The 27,140-nt window shown below is 42.9% G+C and overlaps 1 protein-coding gene and 1 long non-coding RNA gene across 3 annotated transcripts; one reads left to right on the top strand and one right to left on the bottom strand.

The window, feature by feature from the left end:
* Positions 1-1,085: 1,085 nt before the first annotated feature.
* On the bottom strand, positions 1,086-26,364 carry rargb (retinoic acid receptor, gamma b). Of its 2 annotated transcripts, none has more exons than XM_071532348.1 (8): positions 25,968-26,364; positions 7,448-7,596; positions 6,667-6,808; positions 6,331-6,494; positions 6,011-6,187; positions 5,545-5,749; positions 4,462-4,620; positions 1,086-4,308 (listed from the first exon to the last, which is right to left on the bottom strand). In XM_071532348.1, the coding sequence occupies exons 1-8, from the start codon at positions 26,134-26,136 to the stop codon at positions 3,986-3,988; spliced, it is 1,488 nt and encodes a 495-aa protein (XP_071388449.1). In that variant the 5' UTR covers positions 26,137-26,364; the 3' UTR covers positions 1,086-3,985. The 2 variants fall into 2 exon arrangements, with proteins under 2 accessions (XP_071388449.1, XP_071388442.1); XM_071532341.1 differs by lacking the exon at positions 25,968-26,364 and adding an exon at positions 18,164-18,501.
* Positions 19,075-24,825, top strand: LOC139655052 (uncharacterized). The gene is made up of 3 exons (XR_011696055.1): positions 19,075-19,117; positions 23,579-23,641; positions 24,759-24,825. It is a non-coding gene; the product is annotated as an uncharacterized lncRNA (long non-coding RNA).
* Positions 26,365-27,140: the final 776 nt, after the last annotated feature.

The following is a 27,140-nucleotide window of genomic DNA, read 5'->3' as shown; positions in this document are numbered from 1 at the left end:
TTTATATTATTGTACAATACAGAACTATATTCAAAGGACTCATTCAGCTGTTACTAGTGTGAATGGGCCAACTGTATAACTATTGTTTTGTGAACAGACTGTCACATATTCCAAATTAAAGTCTCTACATTTCATCACTGTTGCACTGAGGGCCACTAGCTCTAAAACTTGCCTATACATGTACTATATATAAATAGATGGGCATGCATGGACTCATTGTATAACTGTACTGGAAGGTGTCTCTGAATGGTTTTGAGTCATCTCTTCATTCATCTCTTCAATAACAGTTACACTGTAAAGATCCATGTATCAAATCTTCCATTTAATACAAATCCTATACTGTATTGTTGTGCTCTCCGTTGCCACAGACTGGAAATAATGTTTGTTAGGCCATATACAAGTTAGTGGCTCTCTTTGTCACAGTAAGGAAATGTGGACACTTCAGACCAATGAGGAATCTAGTGATTGTGTGACTGGGTGGTCTCATTAAAATGTTTCATTGATTGTCTCATTGAATTTTAGAATATGTTGAAAGTAGTCAGGTATATTGATGTGCTCAGCATCAGTAACATCAGGTCCTTTAAGATGCACACGCTTTTACTCTTATTTTAGATATTATTAGCCAATTTGCATGTTTATCTCCTCAAATAGCCAAACTTTATACTAATTATTAGAATGTATACCATATACCAGAATTTATACTCCTACTATTATGTTATTATGAATTGGAGGTTATTTACTTATACCATGCTTGCATAATCCTTACTATGAAAACTAATGCTTTACTGAAACTGCTTGATAGGTGCTGGCAGATCAGCCGGCCTAGTCAAGGAAAAAGTAGATCTCATGCTCTAGTAGATCACAGAAACCAGAATTTACACCATGCATTTAAGTCCTACTGTTGTCAAAGGTGCATGTACATGAGGTGGAGGCTTCATGAAAGGGCCAGAAGGCTGCAGCAGACACAGATGTCAGGTTGTTTTTTCCCATCTTGAACAGACTGTGTGTTTTCAGCCTAAGATCTCATGTGTAAAGATGCGTAAAGTGACAACAAAAATGACAACTGGATACTGAAAGGTCTGGGAACAAAAGTGTCTTTATCAAAATACAAGAAAAACAACAGCATCAAAACAAACAAGCAAAATTTCATTATCTTTTCATAAAACGTGAAAGCGTCAAAAGACCAATTTTTCGTGTGTGTTTGTGTGTGTGTGTGTGTGTGTGTGCAACAGAGGGAGAAAAAGAGAGTGAGGAGAAACTCCATAGTCTGGGTGCAAGATGAAGATAATCCCTGCCCTTTACCTTGATCATATGGCTGTGATTTGTCCATCCTGTGAACCCAAAGTCACCCTCAAACACTCTAAGAAGCATCAGTATGGCCTCAGTGTTGATTATTTAACTCGCATTCATTTTGTACAATGGACGACTTTTGTTGTATCTGTTGCCCACACTGTGGCTTAAATGATGCAATGTACCTGGGTACCCATAATCAACCACTGTTTACTTGATGGCTTTGATTTGAGTTGATTTGAAGCTGCAGGCACCTAGCCAACATCCAGTTATATCAAGCACCATAATGATAATTTTTTGTCAAACACATCTTCTCTGCATCTACTCTTTCTCTGCTTTATTTAGGGAAAGTATGGCTCCATCCTGGATAATCAGAAGCATGCAGTCCTATATTTTTCAGCTATCATACACTAGCTTCCTTTTTGATGTTGTTTTTTCCCTCATCAACAACTTCATTTTGTTTTCATGCATACATAGCCATGAAAAACAATTGTTGCAGAGCAACGTGTTGCTGAAGAATGGAAGTGAGACTTTATCCTTATAGCCCTTGAGGCGGAGTGCAGGAACTCACTGAGACTTACAATGTTTTTCATGATATACTCAACAGATAATCTCTGAATGAAAATACTACACATGCTGTATAAAAGGTTGTATAGTCTCAATGAAAAACGAATTATAATGACTTATTTATTTTACAAAATTCATGTTTTGCATCACTCATTAGATATTCTTACTCATACAGCACAAATGAACACACCAATCCAAACTACCTTTCTGTGCTACTGCTTCAAGGGATCGGTCACTCAATGTAAAGCATTTCTTCTCTTGTATCACTTAGGCTCAAGATTATGTTGGACGGTTACATCCTTAGAGATGTGCAGTGCAATATTTTTTTTACAGTCAGCTTTGTCTGATGGCTGCAGCATCAGGGAGATGCTAACAACTAACTTCACTCAATCAGCTGATTCTCGATCAGCTTGCAACAGTATCCAATTATGTGCCTGTATTTGTTACACTGACCAATTAATATGTCTTTGAGTGAGAGATATTTTCTAGGAAGTGTTTTAGATTGTAGATTGGAAACATAAAATTTTTCTTTGCTACAAATGACATTTTTGTGTGTGTGTGTGTGTGTGTCTCTCAAACTGCTAACAATTGGGCTTCTGTATGAATGCTCACCCTGGATTATGGCACAAAGCAAAGTAACGTCAGATCCTGTGTATTGGTAAATGCTTTCAGTCAGTCCCTCTCTCTCTCTCTCTCTCTTTCTCTCTCTCACACACACATACACACCCTTGAGTTTTTCTGTGGAGTCGGAATAATCTCACGTCCACTATTTATGGATGGATGATGCTGTATTTTCTGCTCACTCATACAAAATGAGCACTTATTATGGCTTACCTGTACCAGGTTGCTGTGCCAAGGGCTGGTACAGCATAGTCTACAACTTCACTTTTTCATTATCCCTATCGCAGCTTCTTGATGTCGGAAGAATATCTGTTGAACGCTTTATTTACAAAAAGATGGAGGAGAGATGTAGGAGCATCCACACCAGCGGTTATTTTCTAGAAAATACTGTATTGACTGGTGAGATGTGGCCCTGATACAATCAACCTGAGATAGCGTGATGACATTAAATCTATCCTGCAGATTTGTAAGTCTAAGCATTGTCTTTGACACTTGCACATTTTTAGATATATGTATGGTTATGCATTTGCTCCATATGTGGAAATATGTTGCTGTATTTATTTCCTTTCTTAGAGTTTTACCTTGATCACCAGAGTTGAAATGACAGATTAGGATTGCAGGAGCGTGTTCTCTAGTTGGATGTTCGACCTATCAGTGATTTCTGTGACTTGGAAGACTGAGTTGCATACCATGTGCTTGTCACATCGTGAGTTTGAGTCCTGCTCATGACCTTTGTCACATGTTATCCTGCTCTCGCTCTCCCACTTTTGCTGTCGCTCTCCACTGTGTAGTATTCCAATAAAGCAGAGATGCATAAAAGTTAAGACAACTTTTAAAAAATATTTCCCATCAAATGTGAGCAGGACAGAGTAAAAATTATACAAAAAAAAATGCAATGCAGAGTCCCACACACGGGCATATATGACAGAATAGAAATGTATACATGCTTAGGAAAACCATACAATAGAAAAATAAGTAACATATTTCTCAATAGGAATAAAATGAATTCTAAAAAGACATTTGTGGCAAATGGACGCCACATTAAGAGTTTTGTTGTTGCAATGTTTTTTTTTATCATCAATTTTATACAAAGCATAGCCCTTAAAGATAGTGGAGGAGTGCATTTTCTTCTGTCCACTACCTTCTAGCTGCTGCCTCTCTTAGGCTTAACATCTTGTTCCTCTTTGCGTGGACACAAAGTTTTGAAATCATCTTTAGACAGTCTAATTTTGGCAACGTGATTTTTCATGGCCCTCTCCTCAACCCATTGACATTTAGTGCTTTTTCTTCAGCCATTTCTTGTCTCTTACACTGCATGTTCCTCTATGGCTCCATTTTGTTATGTATGTGTTTAGTATGTGTGTGGGTGAAATATGTGTGCTGTATGCAACACAGGGGTAATCCTGGTCGCCAGGTCTTGTGTTGGACAGGACTGAGACGGTGTGGATGGTCTGTGGTCAGGGCAGGGTTCAGTGATGCGGATGGGAGCAGCGTCATCGTGTCTCTCTCACTGTGCTTTCCCAGTCACACCTTTCCTCTGCGCCGCGGCGGCTTCTCCCCACAGCTCCCCGTCACTGTCCGCCCCTCTCTCTCTCTCCTCATCCCCGTCCTCCTCATCCCCGTAGTCCTCCTCCTCCTCCTCCACTGCCGACTCATACATGGCCTTGTCCTCCTCCTTCTTGATGGCCTGAATGGCAGGGGGAGCGGCCGCAGCGCTGTCCCCCGAGTCGCTGCTGTCCTCGAAGGCATCGGGGTTCTCCAGCATCTCCCTGATCAACGGAGGCATGGGGCCCGGGATCTCCATCTTCAGAGTGATGGCTCTCTCTGCACCTACATGTATACACACACATATGCAGGTAATGGTTAGTGTAGAGCGCAGAGAGGAGACCAGGAGGCCACTATGAGAGCCGCCATGTTGGATGTGCAAGTCTCACTTTTTAAAGGATTCGTTAAGGTTTTGTTCCAAAGCTGTTTGCAACTGACCCTTGGTGCTGATTCCCCGGAGGTCTGTGACTTTCATCAGCATACGGGGAAACATGTGAGGCTTGTTTGGGCGGCGGCGGCGGGCGTAGATCTTCAGAGCCTCCAACAGAGGCTCCTGCAACTTGTCCACCTTCTGTGGCTCCTCCAGGTCCATACGGTCTGAGAGCAGGGAGCACAGCCAGTCACAGACAGACAGGAAGAGGGAGGTAGTTAGTAAGGAAAATAAGGAAATGCTAGCATTCTATCAAACAGCTAAGAGTATGACAAAGAGGGAATTATGGGAATAATGAGACAAACTAACAAACTCAGAACAAATGTAGGATGGCATTGCATAGGAAGAGGAGAGAGTTTCTTACACATACCTACACACCCCAACATATGCATTCAGGGCCACTAGGTTAAGCAAATACCAGCCAAAATAAGAGAAACCAATGCACTGTGCAAAACCTCTAAAGCAATAGATAAACAAACTATAAGTAAGTAAGTAAATAATAATAAAATAGGTTATGACTCAACTACTAACCCTAACCAACAAATAAATAAATCACTAAACTCTGTAAGCTACTGGCTGGTAACTAAACCTAGACAGAAAAAGACTTCTCGCAGTCAAGAACCTTGTTTGTTTCAATTATAAGGTTTTGCTGCATTCCAAAAGGCTTGAACACAGCTAAATAAAAAATTGGAGGCACACTAAGGCTTCAAAGTGGATTCTCACTCTTTACATTTATTTAAAGCCAGCACACAAACATCCACCACCCAGTGATTCGACCGCAGTCTTCTTAATGGGTGTAACGAGTGAGCATCTACTTTGAAGCCTTAGTGTGTGCTTCTATTTTTTTTTCAGTTTTTAGCTGTGGTAACTAAACCTAGGAATTATCACTTTTATACAGTCTCTTTCCATCAACAATTCAGAGACTTCGTTATAGAGCTTGCACTCTTTTTCCAGAATGGTCCACCAGCTATCTGCATGTCAAAACATCTCTATGTGTCCTACAAACCTTGTTGAGATCAATAACTCCAGTTATACAGATACACACACACACACAGTACACCCTGCCTGTGGCCCAGACTGAGCTGCACTACCTCCGCAGATGAGGCAGATGGCACTGAGGAGGCCGGTCTCGGTGTCGTCCATTTCCAGGGGCAGCAGCTGACCAGCAAAGGCAAACACCAGGTCAGTGAGCGGGCCGAAGCCAGCGTTATGCATCTGGGTCCGGTTGAGAGTCAGGCCGTCTGAGAAGGTCATGGTGTCCTGCTCCGGAGTGTAGCGAGTGCAGATCCTCAGCATCTAACCAGAGGGAAGACAGCAGAGGATGGTGAGACGGACAAACAATTAACAGAGCGAAATAAGGATGAAACGCAGTCCAATACAACTTCATGCCAGCTGTTTGATGTCAAGTTTTGTGAACCTGTAATTTCCCAGACGCCGTACCCTAACCCACTTGACAAGTTTAAGCAGCGTGATAAATGAGAGAGAGCTAGGGAAAGCGGAAAGAGTGGGAGGGAAGGAGGTTAAGGAGGAGTGGTAGTAGGAGCATGTGGTTGGTACCAGGATGTCCAGGCATGCAGATTTGAGGAGGGTGATCTGGTCAGCGATGGTGAGCGTAGTGAAGCCTGGCAGCCGCTTGGCAAACTCCACAATCTTTATAATGCACTTAGTGGAGAGCTCACTGAACTTATCCCACAGGCCCAAGTCCAGCTGCACTCTGTGGTCAGCACTTGAATTCTGGGAGAGAGAAAGAAGGACATTGTAGGCAGCAATTTGTGTGTGACTGCGCTGAGTCATATACTGTGTTTGTCTATGTTGCGAGGTGGTGGGCTTGAGTGTAAGTGTGCAGGAGGGTGGATATGATTGTGCATAACACTCACTGTGGTATATTTGCCAAGTTGGCACAAAGATGGAAAGGTCTCTTGGTGAGCTTTGCTGACTTTGTTAACCAGCTCCTCCAGTTCTCCACTCAGCTCGTAGCTCTCTGGCAGCACCACCTCCTCTTTCACGTCCTTCTTCCTTTTGTTCCTGTCATTACGCACCGCTACAGAGAAACACAGGGACAGGCAGGAGGGACAGAGTTGAAGTTCCACAATGATTGACCTTGATGCTTGGAGCTGTTAAAAAAACAGCACCCTTTCTTCTCTTTCTGGATATTCATTTGCAAAGCATTATTTTATAAACAATTCGAGCCCCATATCTCCTCAGGCACTCACCTTCTTTGGACATGCCGACCTCAAAGCACTTCTGCAGCCTGCAGTACTGGCAGCGGTTGCGGGTCACTTTGTTGATCTGACAGTTCTTGTCTCGGTGGCAGGTGTACACCATGTTTTTCTGGATACTGCGGCGGAAGAAACCCTGACAGAGAGGAATGAGCAAATCTCTTTGAGCTCTGATTGTCTGTGCTATGTAGGAGCCCTAGATGGTGCACCTTGGTTTGTTGCCAAGGCAACTTGTCCTTTTTTTTTCCAACTGAGGGAAGGGGCTAATTGGCTTGCTGCTATCTCACTAAGGGACAAGAAGGCTCTTTTTGATAAATTGAAATATAATCTATATCCATCCAAAAACTCAAAATGTATATATGTTCTATGTATATTTTGTTTGGTTGATTATACTTTCAAAAAGTTTGTGGGATTGGTCATTTTTATTAATGTCATTTTAAACAGTAATTAATAAAAAAAAAAATTAACAATGACAATAGCTTCATTTAATTTAGAAATAGTGATCATTTACTGGTCCCATGCAGCATATTGTTTAATTCTGTGGGGCGCTACATTAACATTGTGCAGTGTTTGTAAGAATACACTAGAGGGCAGCTCCACAACAACAAAAGTAACAACTATGCAGTGCAGACGCCTTGGAGCCTTCCACTGAAACACCAGATCCCCACTCCAGCCAATTTTTCAATAGGCATCAGCTGTTCACTCCATACCGGTCCTGTAACCCAGAATCTTCTTATGGCTAAATCTGTTTCTTGTTCCATCTTGTTTGGCCTACCTTGCAGCCCTCACAGGAGCTTACTCCATAGTGATAACCAGATGACTTGTCCTGGCACACAAAGCACGGCTTGTAGATGCGAGGAGGAGGAGGAGGAGAGGGAGAGCTGGGCACCATCTCCTCTGAACTGGTGCTCTGGGTCTCCACCGCTGCAGGAAGAGCAAAAGAAGGAGAGGGGGGTTTGATACGCATTTAGGCTCTGTAGGTGTCTCATTATGTCAGAGCATAATCTTGTTTACTTAAGTTCTCAAAGTCTTTGAAACTATGATGAAAGCTAATACAACAACTGATTAAGGAAGAGTGGTCAACAAATAACCCCCAACCCTTGCACCCCCCCCCCCCCCCCCCCCCCTCGGAGCCTACCCAGAAGGCAGGCTCAAAGGCAGACATTTTAAGAGAAAAGGGAGGGGTGACAATGCTGACTGACAGGGACTTAAAAGAGACACAATTAGCTGATGGCCAGATGGCCCTGCTGATAAAACGCTGATTGGCAGCTGAGATTTGATTGGCTTCTCCACTTACTGGTGAGTGGGGGAGCAGCATACCTCTGTTGGCTTTTTGACTGACATCTGAATTGCATGTGTGTGTGTGTGTGTGTGTGTGTGTGTGTGTGTGTGTGTGTGTGTGTGTGTGTGTGTGTGTGTGTGTGTGTGTGTGTGTGTGCAAGCTCACATTTTTATTTGAAAGGCTGCCCAACCAGACCTGCCTATATACCTTGAGCCCCATGTGAACAAACAGAAGCAGGGTGTTTATGAGACTCGGCTGTCTCCCTCTGTTCCTTCTCGCTGTCTCGCTAGGAAAATGGCACACTGTATAACACCATTTGCTGGCCACAGGCAAAGTCATTCAACTGCTGCTAGTGAAAACGTTCAAAACAAACAATGTAAAGCAGACATACAGCGACGTGCGTGTTCAGACAATTCACACTAAATGGCCCCTTACTCAATGCACACAGATGAAAAGAGACAAAATCTCCTGCTATACTGTTGTAACTGATAACTAAGAACTAAGAACAACCAGATTCAGTCAAACATGCCTTTCAACTTTCACCTTCAGTCACCCCAACTTCACCTCCCTCTGCCCATTCCCACCCCCACTCCCTTGTTTCCTGGCCCTAAATTCCTCAGTGCAGGCTGGACAGGGTTTAATAGAGGCCCAGGCTCATAAGCTGCCCTATAAAGGTTGTGTCTGGGATGGGAAGGAGGCCCCCGGCCAGGCTGACTGCCTCTTTATTGGGATCCAGTCACCTTGGGCAGCTATTCACATCAACAGCTCCATCCTTGGATCCCTTCCTAGTAAAAATAAAGAATTTGGGGTCAAAAATCCAAAGTCACAGCCCCTCCTGCCACCTTCAATGGTTAGCACAGGACTGGCCCAAATGTGGCCCCCACCCCACCCCACCACAACAACCCCAACCTGAACCCGTGGCTTGCCATTAACAGCAGTGGTAAGGTTTCAAAAAGAGAGAACAGGCATAAAGGAATAATCTAATAAAAGGAAAGAGGGAGGAATGAAAAGAGAAAGAAAGGGAAAGAAGGAGGTGAGTCTGAGGACAGGGGCTTCCCAGTGGCTGCAGAGGTTAAATAAAATCCTGACCATTTAACTTTGACCTTGACTGAAGAGATGAGATGCAAGACCTCCACTACTAACTACATAACCAGCCTACTACCACCTGCATATATTACAACAACAACAACAACAACAACAAAAAACTATGTGAAAAGTTCAAATGCCACATAAGACAGGACATTCAATTGACCATGACTGATACTACATTTTGATTGTTTCTGCACAAAGCTCATACAGTCCTATTGGCCATACAACACATCACTGTTGTTGGGTGAAAACATTTTTTTCCAGATACTAAGAAAAACAGCTTTGTTTTTAGCTTGACGACTGTGCATTTTTGAGTTCATCTAATTGGTTTTGAAAAGTTTTCATATTTTCTCAACCCACAGAGGAGCATGTAATCCTTCAATTGAAGTTAAAATATGAAAATCACCAAAACTAGAGCTATGAGGTTTTCACCCGTCAGCGACGATACATTAATCTCTGGACAGTCTGCCTCTCTCAATTAGCATGATGTGTATGAAATTCAAATTCAAAACCATCACCATCAGATCACTGCACACCACTAGACATTAATTTGTCGATGACATACAGGCCTAAACTTTAACATTTCTGTTGTTGTTTTAAAGCCACAGCCTGGGATTTAATAAATGTTGGATATATTAATGATATTTTTAACTTGTACACAGCAAATAAAGATTTCCAAGCCTCCTTAACACATCGTAACTCCAGATCTGTTGTGCTGCCACAAATGGTTTTATATGGAGTAGACGCTTGTGGTCTGTGCTTTTGTGGCTGTGGTTTTGTCCCCACTCAGATCATGGCAGACTGTTAGCCTGTCTGTGCTGCCAGTCTGGTTCTTACTACTACATTCTTTGTTTCTAACCATTTTTCAGCCAGTAATGTTAATAATAGAATTGATGATTTATCTGCTAGTGATGAGTCAGAGTACCAGATCCTGAGAATATTATTCATACTGTTAAGGTATCAGGTCGCATAAAAAAAATTAAACAGAATATTGTGCTTATTTTGCATACTTATTTAACTAAGTGAATGCTATCCTGCAAATAAAAAAATGATGCTCTGCTGGAGAAAGAGTCATGTTTTGCGTATGAGTAAACTACGAGCTACTAAAATGATGCAGTATGGCGAGGAGGTAGGAAATACTATTATGTATTCAGTTTTTGAGTTTAAGTACTAGAGTCCAGGTGTAGGTGGAAGTGATGAGGGCGGGGCCGACTGAGTGAGCGACACTGTAACTTGAGCACTGTTTTCTGTTTATATAGTAACACTGACAATGTAAAAGTGGCCCTGAGAGAACAAGTGGAAAAATAGCTCCTATTGAAATGGAGAAGCGGCATCTGGCGCCAGGGGAGAGGTAGTGACTGACATTGTCTGAGGGCGGAGAGGAAGGGTGAGGAGGGACGTGACTCAGAGAAACATGACAGAGAGAGACAGAGGGCTGCGAAGACAGTGAGAGAGGTGTGTGTGTGTGTGTGTGTGTGTGTGTGTGTGGTGGGGGTTGAGCTCTACCTGGCCAGGAGAGAGAAGGCAAAGGAGCCAAGATCTGTCAGGATCTGTCATCACCCTGAACTGAGCTCAGCCTCAGAGCCTCGGCTTGAAAAAAAACCCCACCTCTCTCTTCTTCACCTACAATTCACCCCTTCGCGTGTCACAACATCAATCAGCACACCTCTATCGGACACAGACGAGACAACCCCGCTCTAATCTTGTGAGCCAGATGCACCAGTTAGCGTGATATGTACATCTGGAAATCAATTGGTGAGAACCCCTATGCAGAGTTTCTTCTATATTTTCCTTCGACGGGTCTGAAAGGAACCAAATTTGCCATTCTAGTGAGAAAACAGCACAAAGTGAAAATCATTATTCATGAGGAAGATTGTTTATTATCTTCTTGAAGGTGCAGATTTTTATTTGAACGCCATCTGCACTGATGTCTAGATGTGCTGGCAGAGCTTCTATCATTTGTCTGAGCCAACACATGAAAAATACAAGTACTATCCCTCAATATTTCCCTTCTACTCCCTCCTCTGTTTCTCTCTGTCTCCCATTTACTCAGTGTTTGTTGTCAGGTCAACACATCACTGTTTAGACAACAAAAGCCCCTCCGAAATCTGAGACTTTCCTTATCAGCTCTTCAGCCTGAAAGTCCTGAAGCATTGCACTCTCAGGAATGAAGTATTCAGTCCTGAATACAGTGTACCAAAACTGCATTATTAAAAATTTCTATGGGGAGTTATTATGGAAATGAACATGGGAGGAGGAACACGGGCGCTCCAGTGACACAGTTTTGCTTACGCACTTTTTTTCACCCATTTGTTCCATTTTTTATTAGGCTCTGCATGCGCAATTATTTGCATATGAAAATAAACCAGTTAAGGCTGTAGAAAGCCAGAGCAACTGCATTCCTGTCCCTTTAGCTGGCACTAACAATGGGGTCTAGATGGGTGAAGGGAAGTATAGAAGGAGCCTGGTTTTGAGGTGCAGTTGTTTTGCTCCCCCTTCAACATCTGATTGTCTGAATGTATGTACACATACACACACACACACACACACACACACACACACACACACACACTCACAGATTGAGCATGTGGTTTGTTTTACACTGATATGAAGGAGCTCTTTCATTCCTGTCTGAGTGGCTGTGTGGGCGACAGAGTGTGACATATGGCCTATAGGCCCTGCAGCTTGGCTCGGCCCTGCCAAGCTCATACTTCTCATTGAACTAGACTTTGGCCCGGGGGCTCCACAGACCCTCACACTGCAGAGAAGAGGAGGAGTGGAGGAGTGGAGGATGACTCTAAGACTATTCTGGGGTGTCATCACAAATATTTTAGTCATTATTAAAGGCTATATCCTGTTTTCTATTTATTATACCTCTTTCAAATGAGGTATTTGTTTAGCCTGATTCTAATCACCAAGCTGAGTAATGCTTATTTAACCATGAAATCAGTGTCAATTGTAACAACACAATAAAATCCAATAAAAACACAATAAAGTTTCAGTCAGTGATGACAGTTTGACTTGTGTAGTTTCCTCACTGGCACTATCAGGCCTCGACAGATTCATTTGGATGGCAAATTCTGTTTTTACATAACTTCTCGCCTCACAAAATGTTCTGCAGCGTACTGTGGAATGTGCGTGCGCATGTGAATGTGTGTGTGTGGGATGGTGCATGGGGCCGTGAGCATGTTGGACTGTGTGGTGTGACTTTGAGTTCAACAACACTCATGGAAACAAATGCACTTCCCCCAAACACGGTGGACAAGAAAGAGGGGGAGGAAAACAGTGGAACACATTCTCCTCCATATTTGAATAGCCATACAAACACACAAAGGAAAAAAAATACTCTGTGTAAATCTATCAGTCAAATGAGATTTATAGCAGTAACGTGATTGTATAAACTTGCAAATCCAATTCTGATTCCGAAAAATGCTCTTAATTGCTCACTATCAAACTCCTGTGTGATGCTTAAAGTTGTATTTATTGTAGTATGTTGTTATTCATAAGCGGATGAGCAGTAGGGGAGAGCTGCACCCTCAAATATGCTGAGTGAGTAATTACCAGGGGAGGAGGGAGGAGATGTGGCAGATCGGAGTAACAATCCCTTTCATCAGCTGTTCTAAGTTCACTACCAGTTTCCCCCTCCCCTCCCCTCCCCCAGCACCCCCCTCCCTCCCCCGCTCCTCTATCCTCTCCCGGCTCCTGCCTTCCTGCCCTGGCAGGAGGAGGAGCCCTTCCTGTCATTGGCAGCGCCTTTGAAAGGAAAGGCTGTGAAAACCAGGCTACTGTCCAGGAGATGGCTCCATAAAAACAGCAACACCAAACACTTAAAGGGGAGGCAGGGACACACACATTTGCACGAGCCCACTAACAAAAACACAAATCCTAGACAAATCCTCGCAAAACTTCACCCCCTTGCACAGTTGTGGACCTTAAGGTACACACTGGCCTGCAAACCCAGATGCATGGTGGGAATCTGGGAAGAAGGAACAGAAAGTAAATCACAGCTGATCAAGAAGACATGGTTGAGGTCATCAACAAGGTCATCTAATGCTGTTCATTTGTGTCTACAAGGCGGGATGTTTAAGACAAAACCTGGAAAGCAGCATTGATGTAATATTTTTGTTTCTTTTTTGTGGCTGGGGAGGCCAGCTTTGACGTAAAGGTGTGGGGGAGGGTGCTTTTACGGGACAGGTTGTTAAATCAGGATTGCCCCTCCCATTCTTCATCATGCATACAAAACAGCCTTTCTTCTTTATAACACCCCATAAACCTACCTTTCTATTTTTGCCCTTTTTGATATAACAGAGTCAACATTTGGCCAACCCCCACCTCCCTACTGGGCCCCCAGTAGCCTCAGGCCAGCCGATGTAACACTGACCTAGGAGACACCAAACATGGCTTCACAAAACATGGTCCCTCTTCCACCAGCCTTAATGGCTATCAGGCATGCATGCATGTATGTGTACGCATACACACTCAATGGTGGCAAAAGTAGAAAGTGTACACAAAATGATATATAAAAGTGACACAATCATATGTGGTACGATTTTACCAAAGTAAAAGTTTTTAATTATTAGCTACTAAATGCACTTATCAAAATCCCCAAAAAGTTGTTCCATATGTTAGTAGTTAAATCTTGTTTTATGTTTTAAGTTTGAGACTCTTTATGAGCCAGTCACATGTTTTGTATGCATTTTTCTTTATAGTAACCAGTAACTGCAAGTGTTTGATAAATGTAGTGGAGTAAAAAGTAGGATATTTGCTATATTGTTTAGTAAAACTATACGACACACAAATAATCCTCGATCCTCAAAGGCCAAACTCAACAGAAGTTAATGTGGTTTAGTGGAGGCAGGGCTGGAAACCAGGCTGCTGACACCAGACACAGAGACAAGACAAGTTGGGACAAGACTCACTGGACAAGACCTTCAGAAGTTGTTGGTTTTAAGCAATCCCCCACCTTAACAGCCAGTCATCACTGGCCACAGATTGGCTCCATTCCTACATTTTTAGAATAGTGTTGTACTTGTAAAATTACAGCTCTATTTAATTATTCTAAATTTTGTTCCAAATAAGCAGCTCATGTTTATGCAAAAGTACTAGCTTAAGAGTTGTTCTGATAAAGAAGTTCAGCTCAGTTAAATCTATTGATCAATAAATCAATCACTGCAATCAACTAATTGAATCAACTACTATAGCCTGTTTCTTATGTTTGGTATTTTGGGATAATAATGATTCATCTAACACATCAGTAGGCAGGTTTTCAACAGAGTGAAAAAGGTACATGAATAAAGAACAGTCAGATCACAAACTGACACACACTTAAGAGGGTGTCTTACAACACACACACACACACACACACACACACACACACACACATTACAAAAGACCAACACCAAATTTTATTATTAGGGGCTTGTGATACCAAAAATAAGTCCCTCATCCAAAACATGAAACGTAGTACAAAACACACATACACACACACACACACACAGGGATCAATTTACTCTCATTCCCCTTCTAGCGTCCCCCAACTACTATCTTTCATCTCACAAATCAGGCTCTTTTTTAAACCCCTTCTTTCCAGGAAACCTTCCACATGGTCTCATGCTACATCAGATAATAGTTCATCTCAGTCACCAACAATAACAGCACTTCACCATTTTAGCATAGTTAAGTGTTCTCCCACTATGTGATATGATGGTCTTGTTAAACCAGCTTTGAAGAGCCCATTTAAGGGAAGAGGGCGACTGAGAAAGAGGATTATCACTGAATGAAGAGGAGAGCATTTCCCCCGAAGGGCTGAAACACCAAGATACAAAGACTTGCGGGGGGGATAATCCCGAATCCAACTTCATCCCTCCCTCTCCACTCCTCTTTCATCCCTCTCTTTAAACTGCCTTGCCCCCTACACACGACCTAATCTCTTAATTGAGCCTTTGTAATTGTAATTGAATAATTAAAAGCTCCTGATTACAGAACACGGCTAATGTAAGCTGAGCCAGGCGCGTGTAAAGAATAAACACACATTAGTGCGTAGAGGAGCACACACCGATAGGCACATTGTTACACAGAATCTGAAAAAAGACTGAGAGAGGGAACATGGAGTGTGGAGGGAGTGAGTCTTCATGAGATGGGAAAACAAATGTCACATAAAAGAGTGACGCTGCCCGCAGAGGAGACAGAGGAGACAGTGACAGAGACAGCGGAGAGACTTTGGCATGTCCTTGCTCCCTTTAATACCTCCTGACGTTGAAACAAAGGAAGGCAGAGAGGTGCTGAACGGCCTCACATAAAAACACAGGAAAAGATGACCCCCCCCCCTCCTCCTCTTACCACCACACACACACACACACAGAGGAGAGAAAGTGTGTGTGAAAGAAAAGCAGAGGCCAAAATGCTCTCAGGAATGTAGAACCACAGTGTGCAACAGTACGTGTTCACTGAAAGAGATATTGAAAGGCAAACTAATCACTTTTGTTCACTTTCAATGGAGGGCTGGTGATCAACTATGCAAGGGATTCAGGGGATTGCGTACAATGTGAACTTGCAATATGATGAAAGAAGTCATAATCCTGCCAACTTCACACTAATGCACACAACTAAGGCAATGTTGGCACAGCCATAACCCGTTATCAATGTGAAAGTGTCTGTTTTTTCTACAGTGGGGAAGATAGGAGGAAGGTACTTGCGAGCCACTGATTTTGAATTTGATTTTGAGTTTTGACCCTTGATGGCCCCAGATATTGCCATTGGATAGAATGAAACATAAGTAGTAGTGAAGTAGATTTTATTTACTTTGCATTTAAATCACAGCAATGCCAGACACTTGATACTTTCAGTACAGATGAACCATGGTATCGTCCATTTTTACATTTCCTTAGTTTGAATGAAGTTTTTGTCCATTAATATAAAATCTTGGAATAATGAAGCTGTGGTTTTAAATTGTAACCTCATTTAAAAAAATAAAAATAAATAAAATCGGCAACTACAAGCAAATTGGGTGCAAGCTGTGCCAGCAGTGCTCAACCTTTCTTTAACAGCACTTAATCAGAAAATAAAACCCTTGATGCTGCTGTGTCAAAGCAACAAGCTGCAGGATTTGAATAGGCATGTAGCCTGCCAGCCCAGCCTCATGTTTATGAAAGATTGGCCGAGTCTATACTGTACTGATACGTTCGAAAAGGAAACAAAGGAAGCAAAGTGGTGTGAATGGCAAGGGTGAGTAACACCTCTTTGCATGCCATTGTCCATTTATGTTAACAGGTTATTCAGAAACAGAAAGGGCTGAAACAGAACACTCTCTCGCTCTGAGACACGCTGTGTTCCTTGACCACCAAAACCTCCCCGCTCAATCCAAGAACATCTTGTTTGTTCGTTTGCTTCCTTGCAACAAGATTTTGTGTATACAGATATTTTGTGTGACATTTTGGATGGTAATTCTAGGCCTGCAGCACACAAAATTCAGAGTTAAAAATTCGGAGCTTGAGCTGCATGTTTTGGATCATTTTGAGAAGTACTGTGAAAAACCATAGATTTCGTAAAGGTTCAAGAACTTTATAAAATGAAAAAAAATATTTATGGGCATTTACGTAGTCTTTCAGGATGGCAACTGGCAAGGCTTCTTAGCGAGCTGAAGCAGGCTATGCTGTGGTCTTTCTCATGCTGACTGCTCATCCATCATCATTAGCGAGCAGTGTGGGGTTGACGGTGCTTGATACCTTGGTATCTAAATAATTACTGAAGATATATAAGCCTCTCACCTGGGACAACTCAAACCATATGCACTCAAATACCATGGAGGGGATTTATTTGGAAAATCAAAATGGTACATTTAACTCAGCAGCATAAATGAATAGACTTCAGCAAGGAGGCTTATATAGATAGATAGAGTCAATGTTTGATTTTCCAGGTGCAGCTTGAGGAAAAGCCCATAATGCCAAAGCCAAGTGTAATCAAAGAGTCTGAAAATGGCCTCAACAACGATGACAATAGGTCTACTTTTTATTTTGCCAGATCCAGTGTATTTCTCTCATTCGCCCATGGGAATGTGTGTGTGTATGTTCCTGTCTGGCGGTTAGGTTTTCAACACAAGTGTATCATAATACCTGATGCAATCTGTGCCTTGTCTGCTCCAGTCTTTTGGGGAGCTGTCAAAAGAATGCCTAGCCTATTTTGCGCAGTGTGGAGTTAGAAAAGAGGGAGTGCTCACATGCCCAGTGATTCATACCTCATCATTTAACAGCCGACTTTTCATTCCTACAATTATCTTTCCCTCTCAAGAAATGTTCTAAAATAAATAATGACTCCAGATCATTTTCTTCAAATAAATGAATGCCAAAACAAATACAGTGTAAAGTGTAGAAACGTGCTCAAATGAGAATAAGATTAAGGGGAAAGAGAGCCGGCGGCGCACCCCTGGGTGCAAGGTGCAGGCAGAATAGGGAGCAGAAGATTTTTTATATCTGAACGAAAGCATCCGTCCATTTACGTCTACATTTAGCTTTACATTCTTTTGAAAACCCACCTGTGGGCAACTGTGAGTCTTGGGGTCTATCTGAGCTGCTAGTGAAACAATTCACATTCTACTTATTTATCACAAACATGTGATTTCTGTCCCCACTTGCCCTTCAATCTGTCAATGCTGTTTTGACTTTGGTTGCTGGATTCTGGACACATTGCCAGGTCAGGCCACGTATTGTTTAAAAGAGCTGTCATTCATGTGAAGTCATTCATAAAGAAAACAAACATGATGATGAATATATATATGCACTCATTCACTCACTCACTCACTCACTCACACACACACACACACACACACACACACACACAAGCAAAGCACACTAAGCACATAAACAAACAAACTGGAGGGTGAGAATGGGTACACAGAATCGAATGGAATCTGACTCTTCCTGTGGAGAGAGCTCTATGATAACAAAACCAGGACTCTGATAAGAACACACACACACACAAACACACACACACACACACACACACACAGACACACACACACACACACACACACACACACACACACACACACACAGACACACACACACACACAGCTGCACTTTTCCAGTCTGATGGATAGGATGAGAAGGTAGGGCGAGTACTCACACTGAACACTGCCGGTCCCAGCCCAGGCAAAGGGGTCCAGGCCGGAGAAGTAAGGGGTCGCCTTGCCCAGCATGCAGGAGCCTTGGCCGGACACATCGAAGAGCGGCCGCGGGGCGAGCCCCAGAGCCTCCATGCAGTCAAACATGCTCCTCTCAAATCACAGCAACACGACCAGAGTCCTCTGCTATTATTCTGCAGGCCGGTCTGAGCTAACAGTGACGACTTGTAGGAATTCGGCCAGAGAAAAACACAAGAGTGGATTGCTCAGAACAGGATTCCCCAGGCTTACTGTTACTCTGCGCCCTACTCAGAAGGAGCTTGGTCCAGTTGCTCTGTCTGTCTGTCTCTCTGTCTGTCTTTGCCCCGGCCACTGCCCCCCCTGCAGCCTCCTACCCTCTCTCCCTCACTGTCTCTTGCTGATAAGTCTCTTGGATGGACAGAATCCCCCCCCCTCCTATCTCCGTCCTCCTTTTCTGTGCTACAATCCAAATGGCTTTTCCCACCTTTTCCCTCCCTACTCCTTTACCAGATCACTGACTTGCCTGGGTGTTTCGCCTTGGCTGCTGTAACTGATCTCCACTACCCTCTCCCCGGCTCTCTGGGCCTCTCACACTCAGCCAATGACACTGTAGAGCCAACTATCTGCATGTTCTCTCAGCAGAGCAAACGGAGGCGGGGCTGAGGAAGAGGAGGAGGGAGGGACTTAGAGCCAGGGGGGGGCTGCCTACCCTGCCTCTGATTGGTCATGCAACAAACTTTCTCTCCCTCCCTATTTTCTCCTTCAGCGTTCCAGCTCGCCTCTTCATATTTCATATTCTGCAAATGAAAACAAACACTGCCCCTCTCCCCCTCCCTCGTCTCTTTCTTTTTCCTCTGTGTTACTTTCTTTTTGTCTTTCCGCAGCAGGGAACATTGCCTCTCTCCCAAACACACAGCCGCAGTGTCACCTTTAAGGTATGAAAACCCTTTCATAAATGACAAATCCCACCTTGCAGTGCCTGTGGGGAGTGAGAGTGAAAGGTGCTGAGAGACAGATAAGTTAGTAAAGGTGTCAGCTCATAATTTCCCTAGATTTCACTGTAAATGGATGTTCTCCAGTGGTTACTTTGCGGGGAAAGTAGGATTAAGTAGCTCCCCGAGGACTGAGTGGGCACTGGCACACACCCATAGACACACTCACACACAATTCCTGCAACTTCCCCAAAATAAACCCATCATAGAATAATTTTAAGGTGGCACTTGGATCTGCTTCCCAATACCTTCATCTCACATCTGTCTCTCCTCCCTCCCTTTGTCCATCTATCTCTGTGGCTGTCTATCTCTCTATGTCTCTCTATTGCATGAGGTTTTATTTGTCTCTTAAAGCTTCTCTCTATTTTCTCTTCATCTGGTTTGTGTGGCTATCTAATTCAATTTCTTCAATTCGGTTCTAATGGATTCAGTTAGCCGCCCAGAGGTTATTGGATACTTCAGTCACACTAAACCGCGATTCCCCTGCAAGCCAACAACACCGGCCCAGAGTCTGGATACTTTGTATACTCCATACTAGTCAACCTCACCCTCCTCCCTCTCCTCCTCCCTTTCCTTCCCTCGTTCAAGAGGGATGAACTCTGGAAGAAACCCCCACTGGGGCTCTAACACCCCCTTCTCTCTCTCTCTCTCACACACACACACACACACACACACACACACACACACCGACTTCCCAACTTCTCCTGCCCGTGGCTTCTTATGCCTTGTGTTCTTCTTCTGTGCTTTTCCCAACTCACATTTCTCCATTGTCTTTGTTTTCCCATCTTGTTTGTTTTGTTTGTATTTCTCCCTACCCCCATGTTTGTGTGCTGTTGTGTTTTGATACAGTGGATCATAATGGGATGCAGCCTGTCTCCTACTTTTTAACGTCTCCCTCATAGATGCTCTGTGTACACTGTGAAACTTTTCCCTCCTCTCAGGGACATTTTTACCTGTCTTTCACCATGGCTGACCCCCAACTCACTCACACACTCACACACTCACACACTCACACACACACACACACACACACACACACACACACACACACACACACACACACACACACACACACACAATGACACACTGCAGGGAGCAGAGCTGCACAATCTCAGCCTGCTGTGTTCTCTCCACACCTTGAGACAATTACCCCCCACCCCCCCCAAACACACATACACACACACACACACACACAACTCCCTGCCTTGCAGCACCCTGCCCCCTGTCCCTGCTCTGAGGAGAGACACAAATGAAGGGGAATGTGAACAGGAAAAGGGTGTCCCGTTTTCCCTCACTCTAATAAAACTTGAGCTTGCTCTCACTCTTGTGGCCGGGAAAGTTCTAGCTCTCTGTTTGTCTTTGAAACTTACAACACGGGACTCCCCATCTTCTTTTTTCCCTCTCTCTCTCTCTCTCTCTCTCACACACACACACACTGGTAAGAGGAGCGAGTCACATTACAGCTATTCACAATCAGGTTCTTCAACTATTCATCCTGTCGTCATCTCTGACACAAACACACAGAGCAGAACAATGGCCTCCCTCTCTCTCTGTCTATCTCTCTAACAGCAACTCCTCCGGCCCAGCCTCAGATATTTGCACAAGTCTCCCTGCGGTCATCAGTAAGTGCACAGTTATAGTCACAAAAATGAAGCAAGGAGCGCTAGACCGCTGGTTTGTGATATTCACGGGTGTTGGAATGCGCAGCCTACAGAGTAGCAATGGAAAAGTGTGTGTGTGTGTGTGTGTGTGTGTTCGAATGCACACACAATTATGTGCACGCCCGTGCTAGTGTGTATGTGCTTAAACAGAGTGCCTGTGATGACAGACACAAAAAAAAACACACAAGCCCTGTTCTGTGCCTTTAGGTTCAAATTACTAATATCACACACACACACACACACACACACACACACACACACACACACACTCAAAACATTACAAAGAACATGATGTGACTGGTAGAGAAATTATGGAAGGACATTGCGTTCATTGTGGAAAAATACACTTCTTTTCCTCAATATGTCGTGATGTCTCAGGATAACAAGATTTTTTTCTTTTCAGAGCTAAAAAAGAGATCTTGATTTATGAACATTAGACAGAAAAAAGATCCACATGCCACAAGGGACAAACTAAAATAATAAAACCCAAAATATTACCTTTATTCTTAACAGTTTAAGGCCTAGAAGATGTGTTTATAGACTTGTATACGAAAGAATAGGCAGTAGCCTAGAATTTGTTACCTATACTCCTCCATTTAGCAAACCTTTTGTATGAAGCCTATAACCTATAAGCACTGGACATCTGCATCGGTCTGTATAGGTCTTACCATATCTCAGTGTTTATAAAGCCTGTAAAAGAGTAAATACATTTGGGAAAAGGAGAGAGAATCTGGACCATATAACTTAGTGTATGAATGTTCACACCACAGCAGGCTTTTGTTGTTGATGTCTGCCAGTTTCAAGTCATGGGCCATTTTAGTTTCATCTCATTAGGGAATATAGTCCATTCTTTCTCTCATAATGATTAGGGCCTGTTTTGAATTTGTTTTCAAACCGCCCTTCGTAAAAATTACCTTGTCATTTTTCATTTTCTTCACAATGCACTTTTTACATCGTAAGAAATAAAGTATGCATCGTCACTGAATTGTAAATAATGGGCTTGTTATACAAACCCATGTTAGCATGCAGCCACAATACCGTCATATCTATTGTAACTACCTGCCTTTTGGTTTACATAAGGAATGATGACAGGTTTGACAAACCTTTTTAAATGTAGCTGTAGGGTAAATGTGTAAACTCCTTTCCCACATTGTGATGTGAAGTGCAAGATGAAAAAAATACCCTAAGAATTAAAAACCAAGTTATGTCTTTAAATCCCTGCCATTACATTTAACTGAAGAGATTTTTACTCTGTATGTTAAAAGGGCATGAATGACTTTTATCAGCCTCTATCAGCAAACAGGAATTGAAAGAGCATTGACCGGTCTTTGGGACAGCTTACAGTGACCTGTATAACTGACACAAATAACAGCCACATTTTCACAGTAGTGAAGAGCTAATTATAGCAGAGATACAACAGCTTGTCTCGTGAAAAGGTCATATATGACGATGCAACATACTGTAATAATACTTTGTTGTTTGCTTTTTTGGCTTGAGATCAAAATGTGCTGCGATGCCAATCGCTTGTTCGTAGCACCGTAGAGAGTGAGTTTTGAAAGTCAGGAATATCAGTATCTGACAAAGTATTCGTTGAGGTATTGATCAACAACTCTACCAAACAACTGCAGATATATTTTGGCCATTTTGTACCATGGGGAAAAAAAAACGTACTTAATGCACCTTTATTTTGACACATTAGACACATCAAAAAGGGTTGACTTTTTTGTTTTTACCTGAATTGAATTTGCCTGTTTAAATGACACACATTTATCTTGGATGCATTCCATCTTATCTGCCTCCTTTCACACACACACACACACACACACACACACATACACACACACACACACACACACACACACGTGAATATGACTAGGGAAAGTCCATCCCAAACAAATAACCACGCACAGCGTTCTATTTGTGCAGGTCTATTCCAGTTTTATGGTAACATTGACTTTTATACTTATCTTAATAAAGACTTACTCTACTGCATATAATAACCAACAAGTACATGGCCAGTGTACTGTACATATTTAAAAGTACCCTTCTATTACCACTGGAGGAAGCAGAGAGCACAAAATGTGACATTACAGAATATTAGATTGCCCTACCTCCTCAAGTGCTAAACTGCTAAACTTTCAGCTTAAAAATATACATAAGGACACTTCCCTGTTTCATTACTACCAGTCACAGAAATGCCACTTGACTCCAAGACTGATGTAGACTCATGACAGCATCGTGGGGTCTCTGGACTCATCATGTGTGACAACCCTTGTTATCATGTGTGGTGACTGACATCTCTCTCTCTCTCTCTCTCTCTCTGTCTGTCTGTCGCTCTGTAAATATACTGCATATATGTCAGCTGCAGTAGATCAAAGATGTAATCACATACTCAGCGCAGCTAGTCTGCTAAACTCCCTATTGTCGAGTCTGAAGACTACTGATAATGACCAAAGATCAACAGATAACAGCTGCTCACTGAACAGATTACCTCCATGCAAATCTCCATGCGCGCACACACACACACACACACAGTGATTGACGGCGTGCTCAGCAGGTATTTCTATAGATGATGCCAGTGTTACAGATATGGGAGACTGCACGAACATATAAAGTGTATGATTGAGAAACTCCTGTGTGTGTGCGGGAAGGAAGATGACTGACATATAGCTTGTATAGGAAACAAACATCTGAATGGAAACTTATGCCTCAGTATCTAATAGCTAATATGTATGTGTCCCAGGTGCTGTACTCGGGCGTCTCATAATGGAATATTGTGGATCCTTTCAGGCAAATATTACAAAATGTAAGTAACTAGAAGGATTAGATCCATGACTATAAATTTTGTGTGGACCTTATAATTTTGACACTATTTCATTCACTCATATTAGTTTCAGCATTTTCTTTACTCGCTCCAGTACTCAGGCTTCCATTTGTTAATGGTCTCCTTCTGTCTCCAATATTAAGTGTTTCATGTAGTTTTGGAGAGGGGAGAGAAGCAACAAGCCAAAGGAAGACTGTCAGATATATCTCAGTTGATACCAGCACAGTTCACAGCCTGTCTGTACAAGGGATTAAAAATTATTGTATCACACTCTTAGGTGCACTTATTTATTCCTCCATGGACACGTCTTCCCTTGTTGAGCATGTACTGTGATTTGTGTAATTTGCTCCTTTTATCTATCACTGTCCCTCATTGTGTGTCTATCAGTCTCACTTTCTCTGTTTCATTTACATGTTAGGCATTTAATTAACACTCCATTGTCCAGAGCAAATTGCAATTACAACTGTAGAATAACCTGAAATATCTAGGGCGTCAACATTACAAGCAGCTAGTAGTAAGGAGGGCAAGGGTCAGAGTCATAGTGATCTGACAGTAACAAAATATTCCTGTGACCCTAGAATGATTGCGTAAAATAGAGAAAGGCTAGGAAAAGAAATAACAGGAATAAGATCTGAGGAGAGAGGTGGAAAGGATTTTTTTTTTAATTTCAGGAAACAGTATATAAGAGCAAATAGAGGATGTGGGAGAGGGGGTGTATTAATATTTCCACTGACCATTGTCGCATACCCTGTTTTTTTAGAAGTCGATTTCCCCATTTCTATTTATTTATTTTTTCAGTTCAAGCGTTCAGGTGATAAACCTACAGTAAAATTCTCTGTTTCTCAGGCTAACATTTGTGCCCGGTTTTAGAAGTCATGGACTTTAATTTAATTAATAAAACAATATTTTCTTCAGAGTTTGACAGAGAGGAATGGCTTGTTCATGTGCTATCAGATAAATCAAAAAAACAATTTCCTACTTGGTAGTTAACCAGACTAACTTTTTTAAAGGAAGAAGAAGCTAAATCCACATCATCCTTTTCACAATGTCCATATTTGCTCATTGTTTGTCTTCTGGATTTGATTTTCTGACCGAACAGCACATGAATGCAATGTGAATGCATGTTTGGCAGCTGACTTTGAAGACCAGATGTCATGAGTTTCCCACCAGCATGTGAACGCACCAGAAGACATGGAGACTTTCAGTTCAATGCAGGCATTAAACTAAATTACCACGCAACAATAAAGTAATTTTCTCAAGCAAGTTTCAAGTCTCTGCAAGTTGATTTTTATACCGTACTGAAATTAATGGAAACGAATGGCTGGCTGGAAGGCATCTAAAAAAGTATGGTATGCTTTGGAAATGTTTGGTAGTAATGGAAAGTATACAGTACATGAATTGTACTAAATGGGCTTAAAACATGCAAAAACACCAGTATGGTCCTGTAAGTTTCGGGCGGAGGCTAGAGAGCGACTGCCCCAATGTTCTGACTCTGACTGGTGTCCTTTCAAATCAATTTCATTTTCAAAACACACAATATTCTCAGTCTTTGTACAAACTCTTGCCCTTAGTCTCCATTATCCTTCAACTCTCTCTGTCACTGACTCTCCCTGTCTCTCCCTGCCACAGTGAAGAGCAATAGCACCCCCTGTGAGTCTAAATGGAAACTCTGTTTAGTACACTGCTTCTGCAATTCAAAATGAGAAACTATTCCACCACCCCACCCCCAGGCCCATACACACACACCACCACCACCACCAATTTTGAATGTGTAATAATGTAATAATTTGATTCACTTCCATGGATGACAGCAAAATACAAAAGGGGCCTTGTTATGTTTTCTGCTTTTCCAGAATGGAGAGACCAGCCTGGCCCGCTGTCTGCCAACCGCCTGGTTTACCACATGGAAAAAGCAAGCTTTCCTGGAAGGCCTGAGACACTTTTTCACATCAAACTTTCTCTTCTCTTCTCTTCTCTTCTCTTCTCTTCTCTTCTCTTCTCTTCTCTTCTCTTCTCTTCTCTTCTTTCCATTTCTCTAAATGTAGGCCAATGATCAATGGCCACATAGCTAAACTGCAGAAGAATCTTTCTTCCTTTCCTCCTTTGTTATTTCTTACTTTTTGTTTTTTTGACTCTTATAAAATGCACCTCACAGAAAATTTGGCTGAAGCTGCTCATCTTTCAGAAGGGCCGTAGGAAAAATGAATTGCTTTGACTTACATCAGGGGTTGTTAGGAGAATATCTATGAAAAATTAAGGCGTTCATGTGTGGTTTGTAAAGGAATATAAAGTAGATTTTGTTACTCACACAGTGCAGCCATCTCTTTGGGAAGGTCTGCCCCAAACCGGCCAAAGAGGTTGCTACTGGCCAGCAGGTCAAAGGGGGAGTGGCTCCGCATGGAGTTAAAGGTGAACGGGTATACAGCAGGTGGGAAGCCAGTCATGTGGCCCACTTGCCGTTCCCTGTTGGTCGCCATGGTGTCAAGGGCTGCTGCTGGTTCAGGAAAGCGAGAGATACCGGGTAACGTCCCTCTGCCTGTCTTGCCGTTTCCTCTTCCTGTGTGTGTGTCAGCAGCCTGCAGTGAGCTCAGACTGGCCTGCTGCCATTCAGCCCCTCTCAGACACGGGCTTCCCTTCTGCAGGGCCAGGAGAGGTGAGAGGGATGCTGAAGAGGGAGGAGGAGCTGGAGGGAGACCAAGAGACGGGTGACCGGGCCTGGGCAAGACAGCCGCTGATCCAGACTCTGTGGGAAAGAAGGGAGGAGAGGGAGGAGAGGGAGGAGGGCTTAGTTACTGGCATAGCGACCACTGTCTGGTTATCACTTCCAGAGCAGAGCGGCTTCCCAACTCTTCTACAGTCACATCAGCATGAGTACAACTAATGTAAAAAAAAAGTACGTCACTTTCTAAAACCAAAACAATTAGTAACAGCAGCAAGTCAAAAGCAGAGAGAAGACAGTGAAGGCTGAAGGAGAAAGCAAACCAAAAGAGAGAGCTCAAGAAGCAGTTGGCAGAACAGCTTATTATAGACAAGGAGAGGGGGCAAACACTTTTCTCTTGCTGTTTGACTGTCTTCCAAACAGTGCAATAATTTCAGGCAATGCCATATGATTTCAATCAGCAGAACTGTATTATAAAGGGTCTCTCTGTTCCCTCTGCCAGCCTGACTCTGTAGCCAGCCTGTCAGAGAACAGCTTGCCACAACATGGGCACAATTAACCCTTTACAACAACGCACACACATATACTTACTAATTCTGGCGGTAACCCCACACCATCAACTTTTCTGCTTCCTCTGTGCCGCAGGAGCAGCGAGCGGGTTTCTGATGATCAAAACGTTTCACCTTTTGTGTCTTTCTGGACTCACTTTCTGCCTCTCTGCCCCTGTCACTAAGCTAAATGAGGGCAGCCCTCCCCTCCTTCCTTCTCTATTACCGTCTCATCCCCCTCAGTGATTTCACGAGTGGGTGGAGTCTAACTCTC

The sequence above is a fragment of the Centroberyx affinis genome, unplaced genomic scaffold (assembly GCF_046629955.1).
Source record: "Centroberyx affinis isolate AG114_WGS23_722 - 3 ecotype Tasmania unplaced genomic scaffold, CSIRO-AGI_Caff_v1 ptg000151l_1, whole genome shotgun sequence".
NCBI lineage: Eukaryota > Metazoa > Chordata > Actinopteri > Beryciformes > Berycidae > Centroberyx > Centroberyx affinis.
The sequence above is the reverse complement of the archived record's forward strand: the minus strand, read 5'-3'. Positions and strand labels throughout refer to the sequence as shown.